Below are 17607 nucleotides of genomic sequence, written 5' to 3'. Positions count from 1 at the left end.
TGTTCACAGCAGGAGAAGAGTCTGGTTTCTTTTATTTTCCCTGTTAGGATTGTTGTGAGCAACTGGCCATTCCGAGCAGTCTTTTCTGATCAGTTTGCAACCGAGGCAGAAGTCAGTATTTGTTGTGTCCCAACTTGTGAACCAAATCAGAATGGTGGTATTATGTGCAACTTGTGGTGGTACTGGTGCCAGTAGGTGGGGCTGTAATATAAATGTGTCTAACTGCACCGGTTGGAAATGTAGTGTTTCCGGACATTTTAGACCCGCAGAAAAAAACTGTCAACTCCTCCACTCAGGAAGCTAACAGGATAGCCTTGGACATTGTTTCCTAACGTTGTGGCTTTTACAGAAAACACCCTCAGAAAGTTACTCTTAATCAGTCAGCCTTTTGTTCTCTCTCCCCAAAGTGATCTATTGTATTTAAAAATCTCACAGGCCCTGCAAACTTGGTTTTGTTCCTGGAGTAGTCTTCGGCTGATACTGCAAGCAGGATGCTGCTTGGAAGCTACACCATCCTCAACACTGGGGTACCAGGAGTCTGGCTGATGGGTAGACGTGGGGTTGTGATGACCCTTTCTCTGTTGTGGGATTAATTTGAGGCTTGCAAATCAGGCTGAGTCTTTTGACCATGCTGGAAAGTCCCCCTACTGTCACATGGGCAGCTGATTAAAAAGCACCTTCAAAACTTGCTCCCTTCTTTATCATGCCAGCCTGGCAACAGCAACATGTGCCCTTATGTCTAATAATAATAATAACTAGCTCTTATATAGTGCTTTTCATCAGTGGATCTCAAAGTGCTTTACAAAGATCAGTACCATTATCCCCATCTTACAGATAGGGAAACTGAGGCACAAATAGGTGAGATAACTTACCTATGGTCACCCAGCCGGCCAGTGGCACAGCCAAACATAGAATCCAGGTCTCCTGAGTTCCAGTCTGCTGCTCTATCCACTAGGCCACACTACCTCAGTAGGCTGTTTTTGCAGTTCTTATTCTCTTAAACCTTGTATAATTTAGTATGTGTTGTTAGAATGTTAGCTAACATGTGCTAACCAAAATGAAGGCCTCAACTCTACCAGCTTAGCATACGTTAGAGGCAGTGTGTCTTGTCTACACTAGCTAACAACACCCTTTTAAATTCTAGTCTAGACACGGCCTTAACTTTCAGCCTGCTTAGGATGCAACTGTTGTATCTGCTCACTGATTTGATCTCACTAATGTTGCCTTGTGGGGTTTATTGAATATAATGTGGTGGATTGACTAACACTCTTAAATGCTATCTCCTGTATCCAGTATAAGAATTGATTCACCGTGAAGCACACGCCTTTGCATAAAACCAACATGTGCCATACTAGAGTATACTTCTATATTCTACTGACTGACTGTTTTGCATCCAACAGAAATGATATGCGCAAAATAAATTTCAGGCATAATATTGAGATTAATAAGAAGTTTTTCAAATTCTTAAAACTATTTAGGCTTTAGAAAGCAATCTGTGTATTACATCAGATAAAGTAAGATATGATAGGCCTTTGGGAATCCCCTGTGCAACTGGATAACAGATTGGGTATGCAACATTCAAGTGAAAAAATGTGCAATTAAACTAATGAGAAATCAAATTAGACTGCACTGAGTACAAAAGGCTTGATTGACAGAGATAATGGGTTGGGTAGAGAAGACAAACAGCTTGCCAAAACAGGCAGAATTACAGCATCATAAACAAGAAAAGGAATAATAAGGGACATTTCAATATAGTGATAGCCACTTGTCTGCAATGGCTAACATCTTGCTCATTTATTTTTGTGTTTATTAGAGGAGACAATTAAAAGGAGCTGGAAACAACTACACTTAAATTATATTGGAATGAATATTATACCAGTAAAATCAATTCTGCATAATGAGGCTGTAATTTGATCACGAAAATTGGCAAATAATCTCATTAATTCAGTCACTGGCCCCCCTCTTCTGTCAACTTTAATATTTTCATTTACAAAAGAAAAGTGCTTAATGCAACCACTCAAATTTCCCTCTTCTGGTTTATTACAGTGGCCCATAATGTACTTAGCAACTTAGAGGGTTGTTAAACTAACTGAGGAGACTCCATAAAGTAAAGAGAAGGCCTGAATTCGCCACTGACTTCCAGCTTGTGTAGTGATTTTGTACTCGTGCAAAGTGTGGGTCAGTTATCAGGTGAGGCACACATACTGGCACAGTAATCTCTACACTTGTGTTTAATACCATCACCCTCAGTGAGGGCTCTGCCATCATGATATTTTATTGATCACAGAAAAACCTGTTGGTAAGAAACCTGACCACTGTGAACATACCTTTTGTGCTATTACTCTTTATAATTCTCAAGTTACATACATTTTGCCCTTAGATATTTACCCTTGACTGATCTAGTCTGCCTTTCAATCTATCTGCTCAGTTCCTTATATTCTCTCCTACATTCTTCTATCTCCAAGCTATTCTCTTTCACTCTGCACCATTTTTCCACTAGCTCAAGCACCTGCCCCATGGAGCAGTCCGACAGTGACATTTCAGAAAGTGTGCTTTGGTGGTTTTGAGCATAACAGTTTTCATTTTACCTCCGTTTGTTGGGATTGTTCTATTGTTCTCCTTCACCTGTGCCAATGACTCAAACCCATTCTGGACTGAAGTTATATAATGGTCGTTGATTTCGGATAAGTCCAAATGTTGACTGTCTTATGTTTAAGTTTTAATTTTGGTTCAGGCTAACAGCTGATGGTCTAACCCAGTCTGCACTCAGGAAAGTCTGTGTTCATGGTGTACTTGATCTCCGGTATAGCTGTATCATTACATAGTTGATTTGGTTCTTTGTGATACCGTCAGGTAACCTTCATGTGTGGACAGAAAAAGACTAATGCCTACGTTAGAAATATTATTTGAGAGCAGCAGATTCTGATGTCAGAAATCTATACATGCAAACTTCTGTACTTTGCTTACATTAGGCGTAGAGATAGCAATAACCTTGAGAAAGTTATTATGGAAGGAATGGTGGAAGGGCATTGTAGCAGGGGATGACAAGTGAGGAAATGGATGGTGTGCAGCAGATCACTGTAAGGTCAGCATGAAGTTAGCGATGGATTGTGAAGACTTCCAAAAATTCTGTTCTGATGTCACCAGTATTCAGACACGAATAAATGGATGTACTTACTTTAAGTGTTCGGGGTGAGGTTAGCTCAATGTATCAAGTGTCTGTTTGTGGAGGAGGGGGCACAAACTGCATGTTTTAGTTAAGCAACAGTGGTAAAAATCAGCTGCCACTTGAAGTTCTATACCATACTTTAATACAACTTAAACGCTGGTTTCTAAAAGGACCAGAAGTATCCTTAGTTCAAATCTGCCTCACAAATCTCAACCTCCTGCTGGGAAGCACAATCACAGTGACCACTGAGAGAGACAACAGTTCCACCCACTGACTGGAGAGATTGAGGGATAGGTATTTCTCTCTTCCTTCAAAAGGTGAGGGGGTTTGTGTGTGTATATAGAAAGTGTGTCTGTGTTTGTATTGTGATCTCAATCCTGCAAGCACTGATGCACGAGTTACCGACTCATCTGAGTAAACCCACAGTTTTTAATAGGACTACTCGTATGAATATGTTAGCAAGATTGTGGCTTTTTAGTTCCAGTTAAAGTGGCTCCCCCTCGCTCCCGTTTTACTATGTACTTTTAAATGTCCGGTACAATTGAGGGTGCCATTATCTCTTATAATTAGAAAAATATTCAGATACCATTCTAATCCACTGTCATTGAGAAGGACACAAAATATCAAGTCCTGCTAAAGAGATTTTTTTCAAATGAAAACCTTTTAAACAAGTCACGACAAAGAAAAAAGCAATTAACTCATTCATAATGATCTATATTTCTACATACTTTAAGATTTTGTTGATTACTCACTCAATTGAGACAATTACAGCATTCAGAGATTCTGCCATGATCCTGCAGAGATTGTTATAGAAGCTTGTTCCTGGGAATAAGAGGACCAAATGTTAGTGAAAGACAGTAAATTTTGTTAATATGCATATTGCACACAGCTCTACATATCTTTAGATTCATAAGAAAAACAGCAAGCACTTATATTCAATCCTGTAAAAAACAAACAAACCCCTGACATTATAATAGACACTCATCATTATCAGTAAATATGCAAATGTAAATAAATGGAATGCAGTCAGTGTATAACAGCAGGTACCATGATCTAGTGGAATGAACACAGTTTGTGTCTTAGCAGTTTGTGCACTTTCTTCCTGGCTTTGCCATCAACTTATTGTGTTGACTTCGGGCAAGTCACTTCACCTCTCTGCCTCAGTTTCACTTACCACTACCTAACCGCATTAGTGTCTGAAAAATGCTATTTTTTTGCTAGTCATTGTACATGTGTTCATTATATTATGCATGCTGGACTCTAAACTTGCAGTTTCTACTCAAGGTAGTAGTCCTATTAAAGTCAATGGGACTGCTCACCTGAGTCAAGGCAGTAGGTTCAAAGCCGTCTTATTTCTCAGGGTACTCATTTTCTCTAATTCTATGCCTCTTCAGTTACTGAATAGGTATTTCATGGTGGTGGAGAATATAACAATGTATTAAGCATCTCTTTAAAGTACACAGTCTTGAGATTTAATATTTAGCAGTAATATTTCTGCCACTAACGTTTACATCTTAAACTGCAATAATGTGTTTAGAGTTCCAGTGATCTGAGTGAAGCACAGTAATTGTGAAGCACACATTCTGCCCCGTGGGAGTGCTATGCAAGTTACTACAGAACAAGTGCAGCTGACCACGTTCTATAAAGCATCACTAACAGCTGCCTATGACAGGTCTTCCTGAAGGGTCTTGTGACCAGCCCTGCACTGGGCCACCGGGGGCGGACCAATCATTGTGACTCAGGAGGCCACGTCCCCTCTTCCCTGCCGTTCATGCTCCAAGTGGAGAATTCAGATAAAAGGAGGCAGGCCAGTCATGGGGGTGGGGCTGGCTCCTGTAGACGTACCTGCAGTGCCCCTGGCGGTAAAGCCCAGGGACTGGGAGGGACTACCTGCCAGACGACCCGCCGGCTGCGGAAATCACTGTGGAAGGCAAGCTGCCTAAACTACGCCCCCCAGAGAGACGTGAGACCTATAGCCTGATTGTTTGCTTGCCTTGCCCCACCCCGGGGCTGCAGCCTGTTTGCTGCTTCGCCCGGCCAATGGGGCCAGTTCCCTAGTCTGTTTGATTGTTTACTGCCCCAGCCACGAAGCTGCCGGGCTATAGACTAATTGTTTACTTTGCTCCACGCAGGGGCTGCAGCTTGCTTGCTGCTTCGCCCTGACTAGGGAGCTAATTCCACAGACTGTTGGATTGTTTTGCTGCTCAGAATCCACAGATGGCCGAAATCACCCACGTAACGGGAACGCCCACGACCGAGTGGCGGAGTGGACTACCCCCATACTGGACTGATGGTGGCACCCCAGCTTGACCAACAAGGCCGCGCCATCACAGGGCTAATTGGGAGAATTTTGTGAGAACAGAAATGCAGAGGAATTTTGAATGGGTACAGTTACTAATTATGGGCCAAATATGCTGGCATTTCCAAAAGTGCCTAAGTGACTTAGGCACACACTTCCAACTGAAAGTCAAAGGCACCTCTGACAATCCCACCCATAATGGCTCTTCACACTAAAACTGTCATAGGGCTAAGCAGTAATTAAATCTGCACCTTTCAACATACAGTATGCTTTATTATCCTCTTGGAGTGTTCGTGGCAGCACAGAAGATGAAGAGGGCATGGCCTTCAATTTTCACCCCAACCATGCAGATCTTTAGGACACCCACAGGGAGTGTTTGCACTCAGAGCCCCACACTGAAGATTCTACTCCCTGACAATAGCATGGCTGGATTAGTGGCCAGGCTATCACGCTTTACAGCTGTGCACTGCCTTCCACATTCATAGCATGTTAACTTAACATGGTTTTAGGCAACTTTGACGTCCAAGGCAGTTTTTTGCTAAAAAACGCAGAAAGGACCAAAGTGCTTGGTCTCTGCCTCCCTGTAGCTGCCTCTATCCCCTGCAGTCGCACATCACTCCAAATACATGTAATTTAGAGCTAGTCAAAAAAAATGGGAACATTTCCATGAAAAGCTTCAACATTTTCAACAAGCTATAAGGTGAACCTGCTGTCTTGGCCTTAGGCAAAATATATCATGTAGCCATCGGTCCGTAATCATCTGGTCAGTGTTTACTTTCCTCCATGGCATGCAACACAGAGATCACGGTGATCTACACCAGTGGTTTTCAAACTGCAGGTCACAACCCAGTACTGGGTCGGGGGATGTAAGGCACTGTGTCGCGGCAGCTGTGGTCAGCACCGCCGACCAGGGCGTTTAAAGTCCTGTCGGCTGTGCTACCCAGCTAAGGCAGGCTAGTCCCTACCTGTTCTGACACTGCGCTGTGCCCCAGAAGCAGGTCTGGTTCCTAGGCAGGGGGGCCACGGGACTCCGCGTACTGCTTCCACCCCGAGCACTGGTTCCTGGCCAATGGGAGTTGGGGCGGGGAAGAGGTGCCTGCGGGCAAGAGCCACGCAGAGCCACTTGTGCACCTCTGCCTAGGAGCTGGACCTGCTGCTGGCCGCTTCCGGGGCACAGCGCAGTCCCAGGACAGGCAGGAAGCCTGCCTTAGCACCCCCGCTGCGCTACTGACCGGGAGCCGCCCAAGGTAAGTCCGCGTCCCAACCCCATGCCCCAATCCCCTGCCCTGAGCCCCCCGCAAATCCAGAGTCTCTTCCTTCACCCCAAGCCCCTCATCCCCAGACCCTGCACTCCCAGCCAAGAGTTCTGACGCCCTCCCGCACCTTGAACCTCTCATTCCTGGCCCCACCCTGCAGCCTTCACCCCTGCACCCCAACCCTCTGCCCCAGCCCTGAACCCCTCCCGCACCCCAAACCCCTCATCCCCATCTCTGTTGGGTTGCGGGCATCAACAATTTTCTTCAACTGGATTGCCAGAAAATTTTTTTGAAAACCACTGACCACCAACTTGGTCATGAAGGAGTCCCCATAAATAACTCTCTTCTCTTTTCAGTATGTGTTTAAAATAAGCTTCTGATTCTTTTGCAGCCATGTGCTGATAAAATATGTGCTTGTTTTCTGTTTCAGGATTACTTCCCCCTCCCCCCCTTATGGCGAGAGTTGGAACAGTTACTATAGCCCCAGGATTCCAACTCTCATTAGGTTCAGACATGTCTCAGAGAGCAAAACTCTCAGCTTCCGGGTGGGAGAAGAGCTTTTAGTTACACTGAACCTGTTGTGATGAGAACATATCATAATCCACTCTAATTAATGACAGACACATACTTGCACTTGCCAAAGCCCATCCTCCTCCATGGATGTAAACGACACTGCGCTTTAGTGTTTTGTCTTGCTTTGGAGACGGTTCAAACACTCTGACTTCCACTCCATCAAAAAGGGCGTCTGTTATCTTAATGTGTTCAGAGGACGAGGGCTCCAGCTTGTCAAAAGTACCAATCACATAATTCAGAACTCTCAAATGATGGCTGAGTCTTAGACAGTGAACCAGGTTGCACTAGGGAGAAATTGAGGAGTGGGGGGAAAAATAATTTGTTACTCACAGGCTTATCCTACTATGTTGCATTAAATATCCTTGCAATTTTCTTCAGAAGACAGTATCTGTAACTAGACAGGCAACAGCACTTAACACGCATGAGGGAATGATATCAAAGCCTTCCAAAGTTATATTGTGACAAAACTGTGCCCCCTAGAAATTCTCAGCGCATGTCCACACTACAGAAAGAGACCCATGGAAGTGAATCTCAAAAGCTGGGTCAACTGAATTGTGCTCCTGGGGCTTGCACTGCGGGGCTACAGATAGCAGTGTAAGTTGTTTGGGCTTGGGCTGAAGGCTGAGCCCTGAAACTCAGCGAAGGAGGTGGGTCTCAGAGGCTAGGCTCCAACCCGAACATCTATGCTGCATGACCCCAAGTCAGTTGACCTGGGATCTGAGACTTGCTGTCCCAGGTCTTTCTGGCAGTGTACACATACCCTTAGTTGTCTTAATATATATTTTGAAAAAATAAAGCACCGTGAGCACTTGGAAGATCAAGATGGCAGTGGGTTAGAACTGCGACACACTTATTTGAAAAGCACAGTTAGATTGAAAAAAAATCCTCGGGAGTGGGTAGCACCATAGCAGTGGTTCTTAACCTTTCCAGACTATTGTACCCCTTTCAGGAGCCTGATTTGTCTTGTATACCCCCAAGTTTCACCTCACTTAAAAACTACTTGCTTACAAAATCAGACATAAAAATACAAAAGTGTCACAGCACACCATTACTGAACAATTGCCGACTTTCTCATTTTTTACCATATAATTATAAAATAAATTAATTGGAATATAAATATTATACTTACATTTCAGTTTATAGTATATAGAGTCGTATAAACAAGTCATTGTCTGTATGAAATTTTAGTTTGTACTGACTTCGCTAAGTCTTTTTATTTAGCCTGTTGTAAAATTAGGCAAATATCTAGATGAGTTGATGGACCACCTGAAAGCCCTCTGCATACCCCCAGACGTATGTATACCCCTGATTGAGAACCACTGCACCATAGGACTCTTAGAACAGTGTCTCAATTTCTTCCAGTAGAGGGCAGTAATGCACATATACAGTAGTTATTTTGTTATATTATTACAGTTAATTTCTGCATTTCTCATAGTGTATTGGGAAAGTTTAGGTGTTAATAAAATCCCATAACCACAAACTTTTGTACACTTCCAGTGAAAATATGAATCCTAAAGATCCAGATTTTCTTCTACTGACTACTAGTCTGAATTGCATCACCTAGTAAAGCCTGCCTTCCTTTCTACAAGCTGAAAGAGTGTGAGTAGCTCACTCAATTGGGGCCTGTGCCTCAGTTTACTCTTCCCCAAACTGACTGCAATACCTGCCTGTAGGGACAGTGATTGTAAGGCTTGATTCATGTTTAAAAAGCTGTGAAATCCCTGGAGAAAAGGTGCCATAAGTGTATTCTTCTTCTCCTGTATAAATGATTCATCCTGAAGTACAAATCTTTTCACTTTCAGTACGTTTCTTCAAGGAAAAATCTCAATTACTGAAAACAAGACTGAGAGCAGGGAGTTTGTGACTGAGAGGCAGGAATTGGTCTCAAGGGAACATGGTGATGCTTGCTAATCAACCCATCTGTGTTTTCTGACTGAGTGTTTAGCCTCCTAGGATGAGATCAGAGCACTAGAAGCAGAGTGGGCTGGGAATTTATTTCCACCCACAGAGCCCTTTGTTGTGATTCAACAAGAAAACTAGCACTGGCCTAACTTTTTACCTACATATGGGCTTCAGGGACGTCTATGCTGCAGTTGGGAGGGTGCTCCCAAGTGCGGGTAGACTGCCATACACTAGCTCTGCTTGAGCTAACGAGCTAAAAATAGCAGTGTGGCTGTGGCAGCACAGGCAGAAGCTCGGGCAAACCCACCCAACTGACTGGGCACATAGTCAGGTGCCCAGCCTGAGCTCCTGTCCATGGCCACCCTGCTACTTTTAGTGCACTAGCTTGACTAGAGCTAGAGCATGTCTGTTTACCGGGACTGGGAAGCACGTTCCCAGCTGCAGCGCAGACATACCCTCAGGATGCAATTCTGGTATTTGACCTCTTGCACTTTGTTTATGCATCTTGCCCAGAGAAGATAAAGGACCTACTACTACCAGCTAAGGGAGATCCCCTTCAGCCGAAAAGGTAGAGAATTGTTTCCCAGTGTACGTATGATTTATATAGTAATTGTGCTTGCAGAGTATAATATTTTTTCCATGCATGCTGTGAAACAGGGTTGGGCAAACTTTTTGGCCCCAGGGCCACATTACGGTTGCAAAACTGTATGGAGGGCCGGGTAGGGAAGGCTGTGCTTCCTCAAACAGCCTGGCCCCCATCCCCTATCCGCCCCCTCCCACTTCCCGCCCCCAACTGCCCCCCTCAAAACCTCCGACCCATCCAACCCTCCCTGCTCCTTGTCCCCTGACTGCCGCCTCTCGGGACCCCCCACCCCTAACCGCCCCCTGGGACCTCACCTCCTATCCAACCCCCCTGTTCCCCATCCCCTGACCGCCCTCCGCCCCATCCAACCGCTCCCTGTCCCCTGACTGCCCCCAGGGACCCCCGCCTCTTATCTAACCCCCCGGCCCACTTACCATGCCACTGAGAGCAGCATGTCTAGCTGCCACACCGCCCGGCCGGAGCTAGACACGCTGCCGCTCTGCTCGGCAGGAGCACGCAGGTCCGCCGCCCAGAGCGCTGCTGTGCGGCAGCGTAGCTGCGGGGGGGGGGGGGGGGGGGGGGGGAATGGGACAGCGGGGGAGGGGCCGGGGGCTAGCCTCCCCGGCCGGGAGCTCAGGGGCAGGGCAGGACGGTCCTGCGGGCTGGATGTGGCCCGCGGGCCGTAGTTTGCCCACCTCTGCTGTGGAAGATCCAAGAGGGGATGCGGAAGGGACATATCAGGTCAAACCACCAAGTACACTATGATAATGAAGCTACTAGTGGGCATTTAAAAAAAAATAGATGGGTTGGAGGTGAGGTCTTTCACTATTTTGGAAAGCTGACCGCCTGTCCTGGCTAAGGCATATTATAAACCAGGGAGGAGTCTGCGCCCTTTTATAATTATTCCCAGCAATTCAGAGTGTGGAGCTGGGAGGTAAGGGGAATGGTTACCAAAATCCATGGGAGCCTGATACCCAGTAACATTAGAGAAAGTGTCAGAAGTGATATTTTACTTTGTGACTAGATCATGGATAAAATTTTCAAAAACACCTAAGTGACTCACGAGTCTAAGGGCTTGTCTGCTCACAAAAGTTTTACCTCTAACTATACTGGTGCAGTTGCAGCAGTAAACACATATCCCCAGTGTGGATGCCATTATACTGGTATAAAGGTCTTTTATCTGGTATAGCTAATCCTGTATGGGAAGGGGGGTAAGTTATGCTGGTATAAGGCATCTTTATACCAGTAAGACTACATCCACACTAGGGGTTGTACTGGTATAACTTTAAAAAAATCACTAAAATAATCACTCCCCCTTGCCCCCAATCAAAATAGTTATACCAGAATAAAAACTGGGTGGAGACCATGTCTCATTGGAGGGGGGAAAAAAAATCAAAGGTCATTTAGGCTCCAAAGTGCCATCTGGAAATGGGTTTTAATACTACTAAGTGTTAATCTTTTGCTGCTTTCCCAATTCATTTTAAGGATGTGTATTTCACTGATGGTTAATAAAAAACAGTCATTTTTATTTACTACATCTCTGCACTGTTATTTTCCCTGGTCACTTTCCAGTGGTAAGCCTGGGAGCCTGTTACTGCAGGCTACAGTGTCAAAGCTTTTGGAGCATGGATAGTTTAACAGAAGCACACTATTCCCATAAACACAGAGAGGTAAAGCCCATCTTTTTGTTCTGTATATGTACAGCACCTAGCACAATGGGGGCCTCGTCCATGACCAGGACTCTTTGGCGCTATGGTAATATAAATAATATTTCAGAGGAACTCCACTGAAAGAAGGATTTGTAGCATGACTGCAGATTCCTTGTCGTGGAGGTTTTATTTCTTTGGGGCCATAAATCTAATCTCCCACCTATGGTACTTTACAAAATGAAGATCAATATTCAGTACAAATACGAGGCATTAACATTAAACCATCTGGTGTATAAAAAGCCCCTAAGCCACCTTCACTACATGTGCCTTTGGAAAGAGGCAGGCTTTGAAGTATGCCTAATTTTATAAATCTCAGCTTCAATGGACTAAGGGGGGCAATCCACTTCCAAAGCTGAGAGGCACTGACAAAGGATGCCCTCCCAGCAGCCTGTTTAAACTGCGGCAGTATCACGCTGTGAAAGAGGTGGCTTCTCAGGAAGCCAGGTTCCAGAATGTTTATGGTTTTATTGACTGAACACCAGCTCTCTGTGTTTAAGAAAGCCCTCCCATTAAAAAGAATACAAAAAGTATCAACCCAAACCCTGGAAATGCTGAATGCACAAGACAATTTGTATCTTTGAATTTCAGATCATGCTGTTCTCCATCTGTTCCTCCCATAGGAAAATCCAATTCAAGGTTGAATGCAGGAGGGTTTCTCTCACACACGTTGTATTAGGGGAAAAGTAAGTCCATGTGGATCAAAGAACTACCCCAAGCTTCCTTTGAGGTTCAAAGAAGTTCAGTAAAGTTATGTAATGCTTTGACATCTAGCTGCATTGACTTCTGTGGAGTTGTGCTGATTTACACCAGCTGTGATCTGGCCCTTTGTGGGTCTTCTGGTGGTTCTGAGAGGTTATTCTTTAGCCAAGGAAATTTTGTGAAACAGTTTTTCTGCCTGATCTGCTAGTGCAACAACCAGCACTTTCAGGAGGAGCGGACAGGTCTTGCCCAATTGTTCATTTTAGCTCACATTCTCTCTGGATAGGGAGCCCACATGTCCCTTGGCATATCCCTGTTTTGTTTCACTGAAAATTGTTTTGCTGGCTACCTGCAAGTCTATCACATGCTGTCACCCTACCCTGCTCCCTTGCAAGCCCCACCCATTACATGAGTGATGGAGCCAGCCCACTCCCACTTACTGAGTTAAACTTACTATTGTCAAAAACCAATCAAAGGGAAAAAGCCTACCAAGTTCACACATTCCTGTCCATCGGGGTATAGAGAGAATGAACAATTTCTGTTAGACCCAGACACTCTTTAATTGTGCTTAGTGCTTAGCTACCGAAGTGACAGGTGCATTAGAAATATCTTTGATATATGCAAAGATTGGTTATCATGTTATTATTGGTTATCATTTGTAGGGACTGAGAATGTGCTGGTTACTAACCGAGAAAGTCTTGTCCGAAGGAATTTACAATCAAAATCTACAGTATATGGAGATACTCTGGCTCTGACTCTGGGCACTTCTGCTTGTTGCAAAGCTACTGGCAACTCAGTGTCTGCACAAGAACTCCCAATGTTGCTAGCACTTTTGGAGGTTAACTAATGCAAGCAATGGCTGGGCACTTAGGGTATGTGTACCCTGCAATTAAAAATCCACGGCTGGCTCATGCCAGCCAACTTGGGCTCGCAAGGCTCGGGCTAACGAGCTGCTTAATTGCAGTGTAGACGTTCAGGTTTGGGCTGGAGCCCAGGCTCTAGGGTCCTGTGAGGGTCCCAAAGCTCGGGCTGCCCGAGCCCTAACATCTACAGCACAATTAAACAGCCCTTTAGCCCGAGCCCTGCGAGCCCATGTCAACTGACATGAGCCAGCCCCGGGTGTCTAATTGCAGTGTAAACATACCCTTAGGGCTGGTCCACACTAACCCCCCACTTTGAACTAAGATACGCAACTTCAGCTACGTTATTCACATAGCTGAAGTCGAACTATCTTAGTTCGAACTGACCACGGGTCCACACGCAGGAGGCAGGCTCCCCTGTCGACTCCGCGTACTCCTCTCGCCGAGCAGGAGTACCGGCGTTGACGGCGAGCACTTCTGGGATCGATCCCAGAAGATCGATTGCTTACCGCCGGACCCGGAGGTAAGTATAGACGTACCCTTAGAAAACTTCATTAGTGGAGGCAGGGCCACAGAGGCTTGGTTTGTGTTTGACAGGGTGGGGCGCAGCTTCCTGGCAAGCACCCAGCAGAAATAGGAGTGGTGAGCATTTGTGTCTCCGTGAGTATCCCTGAGGCTATATATGAGTTTAATCATCTGAGGACAGACATCCTTGATTGATTGTGGAGAAATGTGCTAGGCACTTCCTCAAATCATGTCACTTTTGCTCTCTTCCTCCCTTTTTTTTAAATGACACTCCCAATGTCTTTCTTGTATTTCTGCATTGCATCTACATGCCCTCTTCTTTATTCCATAGCCCTGCACAGGCTACAGTTTAACTGAGGGCTTGTCTACACTTACATTTTATAGCGCTCTAACTTGCTGGCTCAGGAGGGGTGAAAAATCACCCCCCCCGAGCGCAGCAAGTCTGAGCGCTTTAAAGCGCTAGTGTAAACAGGCTTGTGGAGGTGGATTACCAGGAGCGCTGGGAGACCTCTCTCGCACTTCAAAGCGACAGCACTTTGAAGTTTCCAGTGTAGCCATGCCCTGAGTTTGTAACCAGTTAGGGGCATTGTTGGCTCTAAACATGAGTTGTGCTCACATCCCGTGTGTTTAAAACTTGATTGGTATCTGGATTTCACCACCAGGAAGTTTGCCAATACGGAGGGGAGCATTAGACTGGCATAATGGTTCTACACTGCTCCCTGCTTCAAAGCCCCTATATTAGGCTCTTGCTGGGATGAGTTGGAGGAGGAAGGGGTAGTGGCAAGAACAATTGTACTTCAGCTGTTCTGAGCTACGGATAGGTGGGGAGCATTGCAGCTCAGTCATAAACTAGAGCACCCTTGTAGTTTACACCAAGGACTGAACCAAACACCAGCCCAGGAATCAAAAGGTGTAGCTTAGCATCGGGGTCACAGCCTGCAGGCATGTTTGTCTTCCTATAGTGGGTTCAGCACAGTTACTTTGCTGTGTTGGCACGAGAACTTGCCAATGTTTGTGTAACCAGTTTGACTGGTCCTCCTTCCCCAGAGCTGTTTGTGATAGCACCCTAAAGCAGACTGCCACATGTGCAGCTGATGACATATCCTCCAGGCACTCTCACCTGGCAAGGCAGATTAGGATAGCTGCCCATATTTCCCTAGAATCCACGTCTTAAAAAAACCTCATGGTTAATTAGACTGACAGGTGTACATACATTCATGATGGCAGAAAAGTTGCTGTGTGGACATAAACTGACCCATTTTTTTGTAACTGGTTACACCCACCATGCCCGTAACATGCAGCAGAATCTTGGTTGTAGTGTGGACAAGGCTTTAGTCTTTATATTTTCTCTTCTTTCTCCCAGGCTTTTAGTTCTCGTATGTACTTTGACTGTCTCTTCTCTCTTGGTTTCTTTCTCACTTTCTCCTCTGATCTCCCTCACCTTCAATCTGCTCCCCCTTTCTTCTCCCGTTCTCTGCCACACTCCTATTCCTTCTCACTATCCCATCCTGGTGTTGTCTCCCCGCATGCCAGGAATATGTTGCCAATTGAAAGGGAGAGAGATACAGAAACACACACATACGCTGACCTATCACAATCCTGTGCTCTGACACAGTGAGGGCAGTGAAATCACAGACTCAGGCAAAGGTCAGGTCAGTCACAGCTTGCCTGTGACTTTTTTTTCCACAGCTGCCACCGTTTTAAGCACTATGTTGACTCTACTGATACACACATTCATGCCCTCTGAGCTCAACAGTTTTGCAACATACTGTATCCTGAATGTACCCCCTGGCAGCATGTCTGCTGAGCAGTGCAGGCCAGCTGAAACATATCAGCTCAGTGCCCTGCTCCCTTCGCTGCCTCTCCAGCTGCTATGCGGTCAAATCTAAGGTCCTTTAATGATTGTCAAAGCCCCAGTGAGATGGGGCATGACTGTCTCAGGGACCGTACATGCACCTGACTACACTGCTCATTTGGAACCATGGAGCTCTCCACTATGGGCTGATTCAAAGCTTGCTGAAGCCAAGCTTTGGATTAGGCTCCACATGAGTGAAACTTGGGAAAGTGGGGGACTAAGCGCCTTCCTGGCTGCACATCCACAACTATGGAACTTCTTCCCTGAAGAGATCAGGACAACCCCAAATCTCATCACATTCATTAGTGAGTATTCACTGGGGCATTCTGCAGCAGAAAGACAACAATAGCACTTCTATTTCAGCCTTTAGCTCAGTCATAACACATGGAAGTATTAATCTGTGTTTTGGTTTGGCCACATTCAAGCTAGATAAAGACTTCAGCCTACCTAAGCTTCATCTAAAATGAATTCATATTCTTCTTAATTTCCTGTCCTGTGGAGTGCTGCTGTGAACTGTAAAGCAGTTGCTATTTCTCATGTGAGAGAGGGTTGCACTTGAGTAATGAACGAAGCAATCAATATATATGGACTTGATCCTGTAAGGTACTCTAAAACACTCTAGCCCTAATCCATTGATTTCAATAAGACGGTGGTTTCTCCTCAGAGCAGTGTGGCATAGTGAATGGAACACTGGACTGCAACTCAGTAGACAAGGGTGCTAGTCTCAACTCTGACACTGGCCTAATGGGTGATGGTAGGCAAGTCCCTTCACCTCTCTTTGTGTCGGTATCCCCATCTGTAAAATGGGGATAATTCTACTGGCCTCCTATGTCAAGCACTTTGAGATCTACTGATGATAAGAGGTAGGTGTCATTATTATTAGTCGTGTGCTTACGTTGCTTGTTCAGGGCCAGAGTGCTCAGCCCTGGGCTTGTAAAATACTTTGGGATCTACTGGGCTAAAAGGCTGTATAGAAATGCAAGATATTATTACATTTTTTAACCAACGACAGGGACTTGCATTATGCATTGCTAGAGTTTATTAATATAGTTAGAAAGCAAACTTTTTATATAATTTCCACCATGAAACTGTAATGTTTAACTGTCACACTGTCTTTATAAAGTTGTTTTAATAACATGCCTTCAGAATAGTCGAGAGGACAGCTAGTTATTATATGATTGGAAGTCAAGTTCATGCTCTTGGGAGAAAAAGTTACAAGAACTCCAGAGATTTTAAAATCGGAACATTTAGCCAGAAAAATATTACTTCAGTCTGCCATCAAACCCTTATGGAATATTATTGTGATAAACAGTCACAAGCTGAAAACACATTCAAGAGTAGGTGAAAGTTCAGTGATCACATTTAAAGAAACCTAAAACCAGTCAGTGTTGTAACAATCATTGTGGGAGGCAGAGGGAAATTTAGCCCTACTGAAAGTATCCTTTGTTGTAAAAACTGACGTTGAAAATAACTGCCATGGCTTGACTTTTATAGTTACCACTTCAGCTACTCACACATTGAGTTTTTGGTCTTTCAGGCTCCCATTTTAAAGACAGTCCCTCATTCCTGAGTTTATGCTTTCACTCAGCTTTGGAAAGCCTCCTAATTAATATCTGCCAAGCACCTTCTCTCTCTTTGCTCCTGAAAACAAACTCTTGAAGGCTCAGCTGTACTGTGATGTGTTCCATCTATGAAGATTACACTCCACTCCATATTTGTTCTGTATTGTACTCACTTGTTTCTTTCTTTAGAAAGTAAACGCCTGCGGGCGGGGACTGTTTGTTGTTTTACCGAGGATGCAGTACCATGTACTTGTGGTGTTACATAAATAAATAATATAGTGGAGACATATGGCATGTATACACTAATAGTCACATGTACACAAAGACTGATTAAATCAAGAGCAGATGTCTTTCTGGAAGATATGCTGTCATTCAACTAGAGGTTATGGGTATGATGCAGGAATTACAGGGTGAAATTCTATAGCCTATGTTATGTAGGGGGTTTAAGTAGATTATCATCACAGGCCCTTCTGGCCTTAAAAATCTATGCACTGATTATGGTGGATACTTACAATCCAACTGTTTCAGACACTCATAGGGAACAAATGAAGGGGCCCAAACATGTAAGTGCTGTGTACCCTTAACTTCTATTGAAGAATGGAGCTATTTTGGAGC

At 44.8% G+C, this 17607-nt stretch overlaps 1 protein-coding gene across 4 annotated transcripts in view; it reads right to left on the bottom strand.

The window, feature by feature from the left end:
* The window catches only part of NCEH1 (neutral cholesterol ester hydrolase 1), a 29366-nt gene that overhangs the window by 9739 nt on the left and 2020 nt on the right, over nt 1-17607 (bottom strand). For all 4 annotated transcript variants that reach the window (XR_010590575.1, XR_010590576.1, XR_010590574.1 and 1 more), the window contains exons 2-3: nt 7353-7581; nt 3922-3991 (exon numbers count right to left, since the gene is read on the bottom strand). Coding sequence is in view for 1 of the 4 variants with exons in the window: in XM_065557750.1 (XP_065413822.1) it covers nt 3922-3991; nt 7353-7581 (299 nt within the window). In the remaining 3 variants the exon portion in view is untranslated. The remainder of the gene's footprint in view (nt 1-3921; nt 3992-7352; nt 7582-17607) is intronic.

Source organism: Chrysemys picta, chromosome 9 (genome assembly GCF_011386835.1).
Source record: "Chrysemys picta bellii isolate R12L10 chromosome 9, ASM1138683v2, whole genome shotgun sequence".
Taxonomy (NCBI): domain Eukaryota; kingdom Metazoa; phylum Chordata; order Testudines; family Emydidae; genus Chrysemys; species Chrysemys picta.
The sequence above is the reverse complement of the archived record's forward strand: the minus strand, read 5'-3'. Positions and strand labels throughout refer to the sequence as shown.